Here is a 17,722-nt window from a genome sequence, read left to right on the forward strand (position 1 = left end):
GACTCCCGAAATAACCACACAGAAATTGTATTAATTAAATCACTGCTTGGCTTTTAGCTCTAACTTCTTATTGGCTAGCTTTAACATCTTAATTTAATCCATTTCCTCTAATCTGTGTATCACCAGGTGGTTGTGTGGTGCGGGAGAATTGTCTGTATTCTGTCAATCATGTTTTAAATAAACGCTGATTGGCCAGGCAGGAGGTGTAGGCGGGAAAGCCAGACAGGAAGTGGAAATGATTCAAGGAGAGCAGGAGAATTCTGGGGAGGAGGAAGTTGATTCCTCCCACTCCTGCCCAGATCACCGAAGCAGCAGGATGTGAGCTGCCCCACTGAAAAAGGTACTGAGCCACATGGCTAAAATAGATCAGAAAAATTGATTAATCAAGATATGAGAGTTAGCCAGTGGGAAGACTGACCTAATGAGCCAATCAGCATTATAACTTACGGAGTCCTGTGTGGGTGATTTTCTCTGGGACTAAATAATTGTGGGGACCTGGTGGGAGGACAGAAAAACCCACAAACAAGCAGGCCCGACCTCTTCATGTTACAGTTGTGGTTTACAGGCAAGGTTCTGCGTCTGTCTCAGGGTGACTCCAAGGATTCTCTAAACTCAGCCTTCCGTCTTTCAACATTCAGTTTAGTTTTCCGCACTTAGCTCTTACTTATCGCAGGCCTAAGACAGTTTCTTTATTAACCATTGGTATTAACAGCATACAGAGGGGAATCCCACATCATAAGATGGATTTCAAACAGAAAAGAATGCCTTTGTTTGTAAGCAGAGATAATATTGGAGACATTTTATAATCCTTCTTAAAATTGAAAGCAATTAATGTAATTTTACTTAGCAGCAAATGATAGTTTGCAAATGAGACATATCATCATTGAACTTCTTGCAAGCAATAATTATGGGAAAGAGAAAAAATACTTAATGGTCCAGAGAATTCTTATTTATGATGGACGCTTACCAAATGGATTTAAATTTTGCAAACATTTGTTACTCAGATACATTTTGGGTAACAGAAAATATACAAGATATAATGCTTACAGATTTGATCAATCTTGAATATGTCATCTACATCCAGAAGATCTAAATATATTATAGCATGACTGGATAAATAGAAGATATTTATTCATAAAAATGAATTAAATTTTGTGTGATTATTTCATTTTAGTATGAACGCTGTATGTATACTTTATTTTTGAAGAAACTACAACTCCTTTTAAAGGCAGATCATTGTAAGTTATCTTTCATTAAACTAGCAGAAGATAATGCAGTTGGTTATTATGGATAACAATCAATGCAGAAATAATTATAAGCATTAAATCATAAATATATTCGTCAATTGCAGGTAATAAGTTTTTCTCATAAAATTTTATTTGAAAGCCTTTATATTCCCTATTACTTTATTAAAGGTAGTGTTTGTTTCTGTTGCTTAGTAGAACAGACCATTACCTGTTAACACAATAATCAAACCATTTGAATGCTATTACAGTTGTTTAATCACTCATTGCTTTGTTATCAACTATAATCTATCCTTTTGCTCCCTATAACTTCTTTCTGCTGAATTTTCGTTACGTAGTCCTTCAAGAAAAATATCATAAACTACACAGAATGATCAGAAAATATATTTAAAGGTCAAGTGAACGACTTCTGATGAAATGCTTATTTAGATTTCACTATATGGACGTTATAGTCTATGAAATATCTTATTACCTGCTTTTTAAAACTTTAAATAATTTTGATTTAGTAAATGTGTGCAAGAATCACACTCAAATCAAGAAAAAAAGAATATGACTCAGAAAAAATATAAATTATATATGTTAGAATTGCTCTTCCTACAAAATATATTCTGAAGTCCACATGCATTTTTACTTGTTCTAAATTTTTGAATGCACTGAGTATTAATGTTTTCTTATTTAACAACTATGTTCATCCCCTAAAACTAAACTGATTTAAAAGCTACAAAGAAAAGCAAATAATCAAAATTCTAAAGCAAACTGCTTTGCATAAATAATAACAATACATTTTTAAATTGGATTTCAACTCCCCTTTGCTTTCGCTCAGTAAAGGCTTCCCAGACTATGAACAGTTAACATTTCCTTGACAGAGACTGTTCCCTTAAATTCTTTGTTTCTTCAGGGATTAACAAAATGGAAAGAAAACAAAACTTCAAGGAGGTTTGCTAAGCTTTCAAACAGCTCTTTATTCTAGTTTTGCTACTAGTTTTGATACTAGAAGTATCAACATTTGTTATCTGAATTTTCTCTCCTTGTCATGAAAAAATGCAAATAACCTTGAAATAGAAAGCTATTTGTGTCTGGTATTATGTTTTTCAAGAGAAACCACAGAAGAGCCTTGAGGTAAGACTTGATTAGACAAGAGGAAATGTAGATTTGTATATCACAATTTTTAATAAAAGTGGAGAACTGGTGCTTGCTGTAGTGAGTCAGAAAGACCAGAAATGGGCTTTTGGACATTTGATATATACTGATATAGCAAACACTAAAAAGAGCCTGTGCCTTGCTTTATCTTCAGTTTAGTTATGATTTTAATAAATGCATTTATTTTACCCTTTTCCTTGCTTAAGACTAAGTTAAAATTTAAGGATCTGTCATTTGTTTTTTAATGACTTCTTAAATTCCCTGAAATAAGTTATATATGTAATAACTAGATTGCGTATGGCTCTATGCATATAGTCCATAGAAAACAATGATTTCAATTGGAATTAATTTTTTCTTTGTAAAGAAAAAATAATTTTAAATAAACAGTAGTTGAAAACTTACAAAATAAAATAAATATATAGATTATATTTTATATCTTTTAACTTAATGAAATTACAATTTTACTAAAACTCACTAATAGAAATAGTCATAATTTAAATCAGTCATTATCACCTTTCTTAAGACTGCAGTCCTTTAATATTGTTCCTCATGTTATCAGAAAACTACTTCACTGCTAATTTACCACTGTAATTTTGCTAGTGTCATGAATTATTATGCATATATCTGGTAGTCAAGATGTTGATATGAGACACCAAAAGGGATTAAGACCCAGGATGGTTAATCTGGTTTAAACTAAAATCGGTAACTACTATGTGAACATAAAGCTCGTATTTTTTAAGCTACATATTAACAAAACCAATGAAGAAAAAAAGTCTCACAAGTAAGTTTTGGGTCATTACTTAGTCTACAATCAGTTCATCTTATTTACCATCTGCCTTTTCAAAACTCAATGTCTGATATTAAGTGGTCACAAAATAATTTGTAAAAACTCTGTGGATTTAAGGTTGATGTATTATAAAAACTGTAGTAAGGAAATAGATTATAGAGGCAAACTAATAACTCTAAGTCATTCAATAAGTTCAAAAATATATTAATGTCTTATAATTTATTGACCAAAGGTTTATCTCCAATAGTCAAAGCAGATAAAACAAATTCATACAAACAACTTAAGAAGATTTAGTTTAAATCATGCAACTGAAATAGTCTATGAAATTTATATAAAATCATGTTGAAGTATTTATTTTTCAAAAGTAAACATTCATTGGTCATTTATTTATGAACAACAAATCACTTTTAAACAAATATTATTGAAACAATACAGATGAACAGATTTTCTAAAAATTAAAATATATCCTAACAGGTTTGAAAAATAAAAGTATACAAATGAATAATTGTAAACATATAGTTTTTAATTAATTTATTTTAAAAACGCATCTTTTCTCATTATACATACCAGTCCCAGTTCTCTCCCCTCCTCCTGCTTCTTCCACCTTCCCCTACCTAACCCCCATCCACTCCTTAGAGAGGGTAAGTCTTTCTCTGAGGAGTCAAAAAGTGATGTGCTAAGTCCAAGGTTATACCTAGGCTGAGTCAGACTTTCCTCCAAAGAGAATCATCCAACAACTGATGGAATCAGATGCAGAGATCAACAGCTAAGCACTGGATTGAGCTCCCAAAGTCCAGTAAGAGAGAGAAAGAGCTATTGAGCAAAGAGATCAAGAATATGACTGATAGGGATACCTACTGAAACAGCATGCCTGAGCTATTAGGAGCTCACTGACTCCGGATTGACAGCAGGGGAACCAGAATAGGACCAAACTAGACTCTCTAAATGCCAGCGACAGTTACATGATTGGGGTAGTCTAGGGGACCACTGTCAGTGGATCAGAATTTATCCCAACTATAAAAATTTAAGAATATATCAATCTAAATTGTCATAAATATCAGTTGTGGATATTGAAATAGTATAATAATGACTTATTTTAAAGGAACATATATAGACATAGTTTTCCCATCCTATACATATATTGTAAACAACTATCTTTTTTATTATACATACCAATCCATGTTCCTACTCCCTCCCGTTCTCCCATTCCCTTTAGTTACCCCGTGCCCCACCCCCAACCCCTTGTTAGAGAGGTTTCTCAGAAAATTGGAAATCAATCTACCTCAGGACCCTGCAATACCTCTCTTGGGCATGTTCCCCAAAAATACTCAGTCATACTAAAAAGGCATTTGTTCAACTATGTTCATAACAGCATCATTTGTAATAGTCAGAACCTGGAAACAACCTAAATGCCCCTCAACTGAATAATAGATAAAGAAAATATGGCATATTCACACATTAGAGAACTACTCAGTGGAAAAAAAAAGTGACATCTTGAATTTTGCATGCAAATGGATGAAACTAGAAAACACCATCCTGAGTGAGGAAACCCAGACCCAAAAAGATGAATATGGTATGAACTCACTCATTAGTGGATACTAGCTATAAACAAAAGATATTGAGCCTATAGTTCATGATCCTAGAGAAACTAAGTAACAAGGTAAACCCTAAGAAAACATGTGTAGATCTACCTGGAAAGTTAAAATAGACAAGAACACCTGACAAAATTGGGAACATAGGGTGGGGTAAGGAAGGATGGTGAAAGGGGAAGAGAAGGGGAGCAGGGGAGGGATGAGAAATACCTAACATGTTTTGTTTTTAGAAAAATCATTCATTATATAATGTAAAAATGAGTTTTTGCTAGACATTTTCATTTTCATTTGTTCTGGTTTTCTTGACTGGCATTTCTTTTAGTTTTATCCTCCTAAGTCTCTTCTTTGACAACACCAGTATTTTAGTGGCAAAGACATAATTCTAATCAGCTAACAATAAGCACCTCCACTCCAGCAATTCTGTATAACATGTCTTTCTTATTTCATATTTACCCATATAGTAGCTGAATAAAATAGATTATTAAACACTTTTCTATTATTATTAAGTTGAATATGAACCTATCATTAAGTTACAAATGGCTAAATTTCCTAATGTGGATGTTATCAACTCACAGAATAATAACTATTAATACTACTTTGAAATCAATTCAAATGTAAATTCCATTAAAATTTCCACTTACTATACATAATAGTCACACTGACTTCATTTTTAGACTTTAACTTTTATTTATACGAGAAAATTTAAATACTAAAAGTGTTAAATCACACCTAACGACAACCATCAAAGCACTGTCACCACTATGATAATGTGGAATGAACTGGTTAGCCTTTGATGATGCTACTTTGTACCAATTAAATCCATTGTGTTTGCTTTTACAATTTTTTATCTGCTACTTACCTAGCCAAATTGCTCATCATTAACTTGGTTATGCTTCATTTGCTATGCTTTAAATCACTGTAAACTCAACTAATGAAAATGAGGAATTACCATGCCATAGCCTGGATGCTGTGCTGTATTGCAATTAACTCACAAACTAAGCTGAAACCAACTGATTATGGAACCATGATCTTTGCACTACAAGCACTGCTCTTGTGTTAATGGACTGAGAGTGCATACTATTTGAACGTCTATCTTTAATAACATGTACAATAACTTCATGTTAAAGAAAACTGTCCAGAAAACATGAAGAAAGCAAATAGCATTGGCAAATTAATACAGACATTTGTACCTGGTTATCAACATAGTAAAGACTATCTTAAGAACTTCTATCTTGCTGTAACAAATTATTGGTGTCTATACAAGCTTCCAATGTTGTTGTAAAATTCCCTCTTGTTAATTGAAAAGCTGTAATATATTTTGCAGATTTGTGAAGCTGGAAATCATTTTATCAATACAGTGTTGGCTCATCCAAACCACACAGGTTAGTTCTTCTATATTCATTCAACTCTTTCAATTTTTTTTTATATTTAATAATTTCCCCACACTGAAGACCTAGAGACTTGTCAGATAGGCTGCAAACTGATGCAACCCTTGATAGCTATGAAGGTTAGGAAGAAAAATGAGGGTGATCTTTCAAAACTTAAATTTATCTTTTGAAATTTTTATACTTGTAGACTATGTAACTTTTTCACACCATCCTCCATTCCCACCTTCTGACTAATTACTTCCAGGACCTCAGATCACATTTCCCTTTCAACTTCATGTTCTCCTTTTACATTTTTTTCTGTTTATATCTTCTAGTGTAGTGGCCTGTGGATTACCGTACAGAAAAAGAATGCCAAAGTTTAACAAGAATGATTTACCTACTTCTGCAGTCTCAATGATTTCAAGAAAATTTATATATTGCAAAATCTTTAGACACTGTCTTGACTTGGCTATCCCTGCTTTCAATGGTGCTGTGTCGTCTTAGATCTTTACTGTTCTTCCTATGTCATGCTGGTCCAAGTTTGGGCTTCAGCACATGATCAGCACACTTTATATGTTCTCATGTGACATCTCCTAAAAGACATAAAGGAAATTTATTCATCACAAATTGGGCATCATGATGGACCAAAGAAATCATTTCACCCAAGTCTGTTTTGAGAAAACAATGACTTTATTGGAGTAACAAGCAGGCGCATGAGTAAGAGTTTCATGTAGGATTATGTACTACTCAAACAGATGTATCAATGAAAATCCCAATCCAGCATATGAACTCACAAAACCTGCAATCCTGCATATCCCTGAACAACCTGAAAAATCTACTCCCTCTAGAAATTCTTCACTGCTTCTGATATTTTATGGATGGGTGGCAGGAGATTGAATACTTCTTGAGTCCTATAAACATCCCTTTGCCTCTAACAAGGACAATTTCAGTTCAGAGGAAAAAGCTACACTATGCATGCTATCAAGGAGACCTTAGTAGCGTTCATATTTTACTTTTAATTTGCATTTATCAATGCAGTTTTAATTATGTTAAGTATATTCACTAAATTACACTATAGATAACTCTGTTTAGATCTGTACTCCATTTTTAATGAGATTATTTGATTTTTCTATGTCTAGTTTTTTTAGTTTTTTATGTATTTTGGAGACCAACCCTCTGTCAGATGTGAAGTCAGTAAAGATCTTTTACCATTCTGTAGGCTGCCATTTTGTCTTATTCACAGTGGTCTTTGCCTTACAGAAGCTTTGCAATTACAGGAGGTCCCATTTATTAATTCTTAATATCAGTGTCTTTGCTACTGGTGATACATTCAGAAAGTAGTCTCCTGTGTCAAAACATGCAAGGCTATTTCCCACTTTCTCTTTTATTAATGCCAGTGTAACTGGATTTATGTTTATGTTTTTGATCTACTAGGACTTGAGTTTTGTACAGGATAGTTATAGGTGGAGGCTGCTTATACATTTCTGGTTGCCCAGACCCAAAATAATCGCACAGAAACTACTTTATTTGCGATACTGTTTGTCTAATAGGTTAAGTGTCTTTCTAAAGCTAACTCTTATATCTTAAATTAACCCATTTCTATTGATCTGTGTATCTCCATGTAGTTGTGGCCGATCAGCAAGATTGCATCTTGTATCTAGAGTCTGTCTCCAATGGTGGCTACATGGCTTCTCACTGACTTCACCTACACTCTCTCAGCATTCAGTTTAGTTTTCCCACCTATATCTATTCTTCACTTATACAAAGCAGTATATTCATTAACATATAAAAGCAACACTTATACAAAATGACTTCACACACCAGACAGTAGATATGGATCTATTTGCATTCTTCTACATGCTGCCATCCAGTTATGGCAGCAATGTTTATTGAAGATGTATTCTTTTTTTGTTGTATACTTTTGACTTCTTTGTCAAAAAATAGGTGTTCATAAATTCATAGGTGTTTGCATTTTTTTTTTAGATTTTTGAGACAGGGTTTCTGTATGTAGTATGGAGTCTGTCCTGATACTGGCTCTGTAGACCAGGCTGACTTCAAACTCACAGAGATCCACCTGCCTCTGCCTACTGTGTACTGGGATTAAAGGTGTGCTCTGCTACCAAGTAGATATGTGGCTTTATCTCAGGACCATTGACATGATTCCATTGTACCACATGTCTGTTTTTATGCCAATACTAAACTGTTTTTATTATTATATCGCTATAGTAGAGTTTGAAGTTTGGAATGATGATACCTCTAATCCTTTGTTGTAAAGGATTGTTTTGCTATCCCAGGTTTTTTGAGTTTTCTATATGAAGTTGAGTATTGTTCTTCTGAGGTCTGTGAAAAACTATATTGGGATTTTAATAGAGATTGCATTGAATCTATAGATTGCTTTTGGGAAGGTTACCATTTTTAATATGTTAATCCTACCTAAGAGGGGGGGAGATATTTTCATTTTCTGATATCATCCCCAATTTCTTTTTTCAAAGACTTAAAGTTCTGGTCATGTAGGTCCTTCACTTATTTGGCTAGAATTACCAAAAGATAATTTGTGTTATTTGTAGCTCTTGGAATGGTTGATGTTTCTCTAATTTCTTTCTCAGGTCATTAATCTTTGTGTATAGGAGGACTACTAAATTTTATTTTAGTCTTGTATCTATCCACATTACTGAAGGTGCTTATTATGTATAAGACTTCCTACACATAATAGAATCTTTGGGGTCAGTTATGTATACTATCATATCGGTAAATAGGGACATTTTTACTTCTTCCTTTCCAATTTCTCTCTTCCTTGATCTTCTTCTGTTGCCTTATTGTTCTAACTAGAACCTCGAGTACTATATTGATTAGATATGGAGAGAGCGGGCACCCTTGTCTTATCTATGATTTTAGTGCCATCGCTTTGAATTTCTCTCCATTTAATTTGATGTTGGCTGTCAGCTTGCTTTTACTATGTTTACATATGTTCCTTAAATTTCTGGCCCCTCCAAGCCCTTTATCATGAACGGGTATTATATCTTGTTATTTGGCTTTTTCAGAATCTAATGAGATGATCATGTTTTTACTTTCAGTTTATTTGTATGGTGGATGATATTGATGGATTTTACCATGTCTGAACCATCCCTGTATCTCTGGGAATAAGTCTACTTGAACATGGTGGATTTTTAAATGTATTTTTGGATTCAGGCTGTCAATTGTCAGCCTTGTATATTGTTGTATTGTCAACATACAATTGTATATTTTGTATTGTCAACAAAATACTTTTGTTGAGTATTTTTGCATGACTATTCATGAGGAAGATTGGTCTGTAATTTTCTTTCATTGTTGCATCTTTGCATGGATTAGGTACCAGGATAACAATATTTCTTCTGTTTCTTTTGTGTAAAACAACTTCAGGAGTAATAATATTAGCTCTTCGTTGAAATTCTGATAGAATTCTGCATTGAAACGATCTCACCTGGTTTTGAGGGGTAGGGTTAATGACTGTTTTTCCCTCAGCGTTAGTGATCTGTTTAAATTGTTTATCTGGTCCTAATTTTGGTACATGGTACCTATTAAGAAAGTTGCCCATTTATTTTAGATTTTCCAATTTTGTGGAGTACAGGTTTTTGAAGTATGACCTAATGATTCTTTGAGATATTCTCAATGTCTACTGCTATGTCCCGCGCATTTTTTCTAATATTTTAAATTTGTGGATTCTCTCTCCTTCTTTTGATTAGTTCAGATAAGGGCTTGTCTGTATGGCTGATTTTCTCAAAGAATCAACTCTTTGTTTCAGTTATTCTTTGTATTATTCTGTTTGTTTCAATTTTAATGATTTCAGCCCACAATTTGATTGTTTCCTGCAGTCTACTTCTTCTGGGTGAATTTGCTTCTTTTGTTCTAGAGCTTTTAGGTGTGCTGCTAAGTCACCTGTATGAGATTTATCCAACTTTATTCTTAGGACTGCTTTCATTGCATCTCATTAGTTTGGATATATTGTAGATTCTACTATAGAGTCATTTTCATTAAATTTTAGGAAGTCTTTCTTATATTTCTTTATTTCTTCCTTGACACAGTGGTGGTTCAGTTCAGAGTTGTTTCCATGAGTTTTTAGGGTTTCTGTAGTTTGTGTTATTGTTGAACTCTAACTATAGCCCGTGGTGGTCTCCTAAGATAAAAGGGGTTATTCCATGTTTTTGTTTTTTGGTATCTCTTGATATTTGCTCTGTTACAGAGTATATGATCAATTTTAGAGTAGGTTACACTTCCATGAGGTGTTAATAAGTAGCTATACTTTTTGTGTTTTGATGAAATATTCTGTAGCTTTGATCCTGTCCTGGAACTAGCTCTTTTAGACCAGGCCAGCCTCAAACAGAGATCCGCCTGCCTCTGCCTCCCAGGTGCTGGCATGAAAGGCATGCGCCTCCACCGCTTAGCTTGTAGATATACTATGGTCATTTGAGTCACAACATCTATTAGTTCTCTTGTTTCTCTGTTAAGTTTCTGTCTTCAGATCTGTTTATTGGTAAGAGTGGGGTGTTGAAGTCTCCCACTATTAATGTGTGGGACTTGATATATGGTTTCAGATTCAGTAGCATTTATTTTATAAATATGGGTACCTTGTATTTGTGGTATAGTTGTTCGTGATTGAGGTTTCATCTTGATGGATTTTTTTCTTTGATGAATATGAAATATCCTCTATCTCATTTGGTTAATTTAGTTTGAAGTCATTTTGTTAGATGTTTGGATACCTGCACTGGCTTGCTTCTTAGGACCATTTGATTGGAAAATCTTTTCCCAACCCTTTACTCTGATTTAATGTCTGTGTTTGAAGTTGAGGTGTGTTGCTTATATGCAGTAGAAGGATGGATCCTGTTTTCATATCCATTCTGTTAGTATGTGTCTTTTTATTGGTGAATTGAGTCCAATGACATTATGGACCAGTAATTGTCAATTCCTGTTATTTTGTTTGTTTGTTTGTTTTAGTGGTGGTGGTGGTAGGATGTGAGTTTCTTTTCTTTGGGTTTTGCTGGTGTGAGATCGGCTTTTTCCTGTGTTTTTGTGCATATAACTGAATCCCTTAAGTTGGTGTTTTTTTTTTTCTAGTACTTTCTGTAGTGCCATATTTATGGATCGGTATAGTTTAAATCTGTTTTTCTCATGATATATCTTGTTTTCTACATCTGTGTTGATGGAAAATTTTGCTAGGTATAGTAGTCTGGGATGGCATGCAAAATCCCTTAATGAATGTAAAATGTCTGCCCAGGACCTCAGGTTTACTGAGTCTCCATTGAGAAGTCAGGTATAATTCTGATAGGTCTGTGTTTATATATTACTATGTTACTTAGCCTGTTTCCTTTGCTGCTGTTAATATTCTTTTTTTAATTTATTAAAAATTTCCACCTTCTCCCGACCTCCTATTTCCCTCCCACTCCCCCCACTCCTCCCCCTCCCTCTCCAGTCCTAAGAACAGTCAGTGTTCCCTGCCCCGTGGAAAGTCCAAGGTCCTTTCCCCTCCATCCAGGTCTAGGAAGGTGAGCATCCAAACAAATCAGGCTCCCACAAAGCCAGTCCATGCAATAGAATCTTAATATTCCTTTTTTACTCTGTATGTCTACTGTTTTGATTATTATATGGAGAGGGGACTCTTTTTTTTTGGTCCAGCCTATTTGCTGTCTTGAAGCTTCTTGTACCTTTATGGACATAATTTTCTTTCAGTTGGGAATGTACGATTTTATTTAATATTTTTTCTCTGCCTTTTAGCTGGAGTTCTCCTTCTTTTATCTTTTTATCTTTTATCTTTTCATGGTGCCCAGATTTCCTAGATGTTTTGTGTTAGAAATTTATTGGATTTAACATTTTATTTGACTCATAAGTCTATTTTCTCTGTTGTATCTTCAAAGCCTAAGATTCTTCTTCCATCTCTTTTTTTTCTGTTGTTGATGCTTGTGTCTGTTGTTCCTGTTTGCTCACCCAAATTTTCCATTTCCAGAATTTCATTGGTTTGTATTTTCTTTATTGTTTCTATTCCAGTTTTCAAGTCTTTAACCATTTCCATCACCTGTTTGTTTTTTCTTGGCTTTTTTTGTTTTCTTTATAGGATTTATTAATTTCTTCCATTTTTTTCTTTTCCTCGACTTCTTTTAGGAACTTTTTTTATTTCCTCTTTAAGAGTTTCTGTCATCTTCATAAAGTAATTTTAAGTCATTTTCTTCTGTTCCAGCTGCATTGGAATGTTCAGATTTTGCTATTGTAGGATCACTTGATCTGGTGGTGCCACATTTGCTCCTTCACTTGTTGACCATATTCCAGTAGGGCTGCAAGAAAGGACTGGCCAGGGAGGAGGATGTTTAGATACTTGGGTTTGGGTGGCAGAGTAGGTTAGGGTGGGACAATTTCCAGTGGGCGACAAGGGTTTGGATGCAGCCTTGAGATATGACTCTTACCTTGCTGCAGGCTGGTGGGAACTAAAACCCTAATTCTATTTTTTATTTTGAAAACACCAAAACACCCTGACCATCATTATTGATTCTCAGTATATTAATAATATTACTAGTGAATAGTTCCAGAATTATACCACTTCCTTATACCAGGAACAATCTATTCTGTGTCATCTAAGTACAATACACTGTCTACTGTAAGATCTTCAGAAAGTTCATCAACTCTAAAAGACCGTTCTAATCTCTAATTGATTAGGAATAGAAATTCCTGGCCATGTGGTGGCACAGGCCTTTAATCCCTACACTCAGGAGGCAGAGGGAGGCAGATCTCTATGAGTTTGAGGCGAGCCTGGTAAGCAAGATCTAGTTTCAGGACAGGCGCCAAAGCTACAGAGACACCCTGTCTCTAATGACCATGTGTAGCATTCTAATCTGGGATCAACAGTAAATGTTGTCCTGAAATAAATAGTATATTAAAATGTCAAGACCAATGAAAACTAGGTTGAACCTTGTTCTAGGTCTCTCTTTTGAAACAAGAAAATCTCAGTAGCCATTTTGGGAGTGTACTCTTCTGACTCTTTTAACATTAGGTGAAGTCTTGCAGTCTTAAGCCAATCGGCATTGTGTATCATTTTTTATTATAAGCATTTTAATATGCAGGGACTAGATAAAGGCTCAGTCAGTGAGGTGTTTCCTGATTAAGCATGAGAAATGAGTTTTACCCAGTGGCACACACATTAAAAGGCAGAAGTAGTGATGTGTGCCTGTAACTCAGTCCAAGAGAGACAGGAACAGGGAGATTCCTGGTATTTTCTGGCCATAGATTCTTTTCACATTGGCAAGCTCCAAGTTCCGAGAGAAAAGTCATCTCAAGAAATAAGATTGAGAGTGGTAGAAGAAGAAATTTGGAATCAAACACACACACACACACACACACACACACACACACACACACACACACATTCCTATCACACTCCTATGTTCTTTTAATAGAAATTCAGTAAGTGTAGTATAGTTTGAGAAACAATTGTGGAGAATGTATCAATTTAGAACTTCCCACACCTGAATATTATTATAATCAATAGAAACTATATACATTTAAACACAGTTGCCAATTCATTTGTGTTTTGTTTATAAGACACAGTCATCATGCAGTCTTCAAATAGTAAAAACAAATGTGGGTTTTTGAACACTTGATTAATTTGAAATGCCTAGGAGCTAAACATTCATTTATTAGAGGCTTATTTTATATTTTTCTCACGTATATCTCTTACCTCTCTGACTGAAATAGCTTCCAAAAATCTTTCTTTTAACTATTCTATGGGCCATAAACAAGGGGTTTACAAAAAGGTTCTAAGACAGAGAACCTTAACTTTTCTAATGGTGTGACCCTTTAATACATCTCCTCATGCTGTGGTGACCTTCAACCATAAAATTATTTTCGTTGCTTCTTCATAAAGTAATTATCACTGTTATAAATCATAATCTAAATATCTCGTTTTCCGATAGTCTTAGTTAAGACTCTGTGATAGAGTCACTCAATTCCCATATGGGTCATCACCTGTTCTAAGAGACCAGCAACATGTGCTCATCTTTGTCATAAACTGAGGAATAATCAGAGCTGTTATTTCATATATTTTTAATTTGATATTTCAACAGTTATATTTTTTAACATAGCACACTGACATTTTACTATGACTTTACAGTTGTAACTAAATGAGATTAGTTGATTTGTTATCTGATTAAATTTTGCCACCAAGAATAAAACAGTAATTTTGTAATTCATATTTTCTTTTACAAGTGTCACAGCTCAAAGTTCAACTTGAAATCATTATAAATTTATTTTTCCAAAATGTTCCCTGAAAAAAAAAAACTTGGAAAAAATTAATGAAAATCAAGTGATGGTGTGCTAAATATAATAAAAGCTGTAAATAACATTTTTGATTGCATAGCCAAAATAATTTGTGTGGTATTTCTGAATGTTAACTGTACTGATTCAGGGTAACTCTCAAGATACTTTCAAACTCATTTTATATAAATGACATCCTTATAAAATTCCCTTTGGATTTTAACTAATTTAGCAGGGAATTTGGAGGTATTTAAATCTCATACAATTATTCTTTGACACTAATAGAGAATGTTAAAAATCACAGAATTAGCATAGCATATTTTATAATTTAGGAACAGATCATTGCTGCAGGTGTTGTATTATACAGAGTAAGTACTGTGTATCCTTTAATTCTTTAATTAATTGTTTTTGCCTCTCACAATTTTACAAAACATAGATGTAGAAATATTTTAAAAAATGAGAGCTATTACCTCTGAGTCAAAATGTCATAACATTTGAAACTATGGGTCTTCTAGGATATTAATGAAATAAATTGCCATGAATAGATGACATTTCATGTCTTATATGATTGTACTCAAGAGTCAAGAATTTAGTATAACATAATAAGTGCACTGTATCATTTGCAACTTATGTCAGAATTGAGAATTACTTTCTCTTTTCTAAAAGGGAGCAGTGCCTGTTTCCCAAGTCCAAATTATAACCCTTTTACATGGCTGTTTTTCCTGGTTTCCTGTCCTAACTACACCTATGAGGTATGTTGTTTACATACGCAAATAACTGAATAGTATTCTATATATACTAAACCCACAACCTTGTGCTTTAAATATATTATATACAATCTATAAATTGATATTTTCTAAAGATAATGATGGGCACATTAATATTCTACATAAATACATGTACACTTAATATATTTGCAAGTTTTATATAACAGCATGAGATATATCAGAATTCTGAGTATAGCAAAGATTTTAAAACGATGCTCATTTCTATTGTGAATTTCATGATATTTTGTGGCTCTTTATGGCTTTCATATGTAAAAGCTATTAGTATAATTTCTTTTTATCCATAACTTTTATAATGATTTGAGATTTCAAATTACTTATACGATCACAAGTGACTATATGTCTAGATGAGTCACAGTGTCTGTTAACCTTGAAGTTTTATTTTAACAGATTGGATCCTGGATTAGTTTCACAGTGATGACACAAACACTTCCAGGTAATCTTAATATTTATTGTCAGTTAATCAACATGAGAGCGTCTGTGGAAGAAATAACTTATGCAAATGAGTTACTCTCCCTCTAACATAGAAGATTTTGTACTAATATACCGCATGTGCATTTTTATTTTGGTAGTGATTTTTAGTCTTCAAATACTGAAATATTAACTCCTATTTGTCCTGATATAACTGAAATTTAATTCAAGGCAGGGAATACAATCGAACTATATTATTGATTGTGGACTTCACCGAAAGCTACCTCTTTTGTGTATATGCATCTGTAAAAAGAGGACTGGGGAAAACTGATTGCAAAATTTTGAAAACTTGATATTTTAACATAAAGAGGAACGTTGGATCACTCAAGTGCTATACTTAAAAAAATATATGTAATACCATTGCCATTGATCCATCTATCAGTTATGAATTATTATTAACTTAGTATATACATATATACAAAGTATATAAATAGTACACACACACACACACACACACATATATATATATATATATCCTTATTGACTGCATGACTTCTTTTTGAAAAAAATTTGAGAAGCAAATATATAAGGAGTTGTTATAGATTTTTTGTTTATTTATCTTCAAATAATTTTGTGCATGTATTATTGTTTGCAACAAATAGAATAAACCTAATAAGAAACTATTCCACATTTGGGAAATATTTTTATTAGAAACTATTTTGTTCTTAAATATAAATCATTGTTTCCATTACAGAAATATAACGATGTGATTGTTTTGGTTTTTTCTTTCAGTTGGTATTTTTACAATTTTAATGAGCATCCAGATGACTTTGTGGGCCCAAAAGAAGCATAAGATATATCAGAAGAAATTCAACTCATGTGTGCATAGGAAATCAGCAATAATTCCATTCATATTATAAGAAAATATAGTGATATTCATCTGATCAAAAAGGGAAGCATCTAAATTCACTAATAAAGGCTTAGGAAAAAATAATCAACTACTAGATTACAATAATTAATTAGCAAAAGTATTTTTAATGAAAGACAATGATGATAGAATTTGGCTAAAAACAGTATGAACTATGGGTAATAAAAGGTAGGAGTTAAGTTAGGCATGATGAGTCTTGCTAAATAACAGTACGCTAAAACTTGAATCAGGATGTCTGCCATGACCATGAGGGTGAGTTCATGCTAGGTTCTGGTGGAGAGTCCATCTTACAATGAAACAGGAGAGAACTGAAAGCTGAAGTTATTAAAATAAATATTAAAAAAGCACTGAGTTATTTGCAAGAGTTTGATCTTAAAATAAAGTCTTATTGAATGGATATGAACTATTTCATAAGCTAATTTAATTACCTGGTGTCTGGTCTGGTGAGCTGGCTCAGTGCTCAAGAGTTTTTTTGTTTGTTTGTTTGTTTTTTTATTTTTGCTTTTTTTTTCTGCTGAGATCTTCCCATATTGTATTTGAGCCTTAAAAACCTCCTTCATTATTCCCAGGGATTTTGTGGCAATTTTTTTTTTGGTTAGAATGTTTCCAGTTTTATATTGCTATGTGATTAAACATTTTAATAGGTAGATATAATTGTTACTTGAGACATGTCATCTTTAAACTAGGTGATTAGTGTATGACAGTCAAAACAGCAACCCAAACACTGTCACTTCCCCGAAAGAAACTGTAGACCCAAGGCTACAAGAAAATAAACAATTTCTGTTCCTCCATCCAAATTTATTTATTTTTTAAAAATGCATAAACAGGTCTGATAGATACATCTTGATTTAATAATGAAAAAATAGCATAGGTCCTATAAATACAAAGAATTTAAAGTTACTAATAAAAACCAATTAAATGCATGTAATGAAAATAAATCTAAATTTACTGTATTCATCATGAATTTATTCCATTGGCTACAAAGAACATAATGGGACAAATATATAGTATCCAACACACAAAAATTTAAAAGTATGTTGAATCTGACTGCTACAGGGGATCTTCTCTAGAGCCATCTCCCTGGTATAGGATTCAAGAATGCATTACCTCTCCATCTCTGGCATTTTCCAACAATGATCTTTAGCTGAAGAATTAAAAATTCTAAAATTTAAAATGCCATGACTAGTCGGAGAT

The 17,722-nt window shown here is 33.3% G+C and overlaps 1 protein-coding gene across 1 annotated transcript in view; it reads left to right on the forward strand.

The window, feature by feature from the left end:
• Nucleotides 1-17,319, forward strand: part of Tecrl (trans-2,3-enoyl-CoA reductase like) — a 77,769-nt gene extending 60,450 nt beyond the window's left edge. Inside the window, exons 9-12 of the mRNA XM_048446316.3 lie at nt 6,088-6,145; nt 15,071-15,156; nt 15,580-15,625; nt 16,393-17,319. Of these exons, the coding sequence (XP_048302273.3) occupies nt 6,088-6,145; nt 15,071-15,156; nt 15,580-15,625; nt 16,393-16,520 (318 nt within the window). The 3' untranslated portion in view covers nt 16,521-17,319. The remainder of the gene's footprint in view (nt 1-6,087; nt 6,146-15,070; nt 15,157-15,579; nt 15,626-16,392) is intronic.
• Nucleotides 17,320-17,722: the final 403 nt, after the last annotated feature.

The sequence above is a fragment of the Myodes glareolus genome, chromosome 8 (assembly GCF_982192425.1).
Source record: "Myodes glareolus chromosome 8, mMyoGla1.1, whole genome shotgun sequence".
NCBI lineage: Eukaryota > Metazoa > Chordata > Mammalia > Rodentia > Cricetidae > Myodes > Myodes glareolus.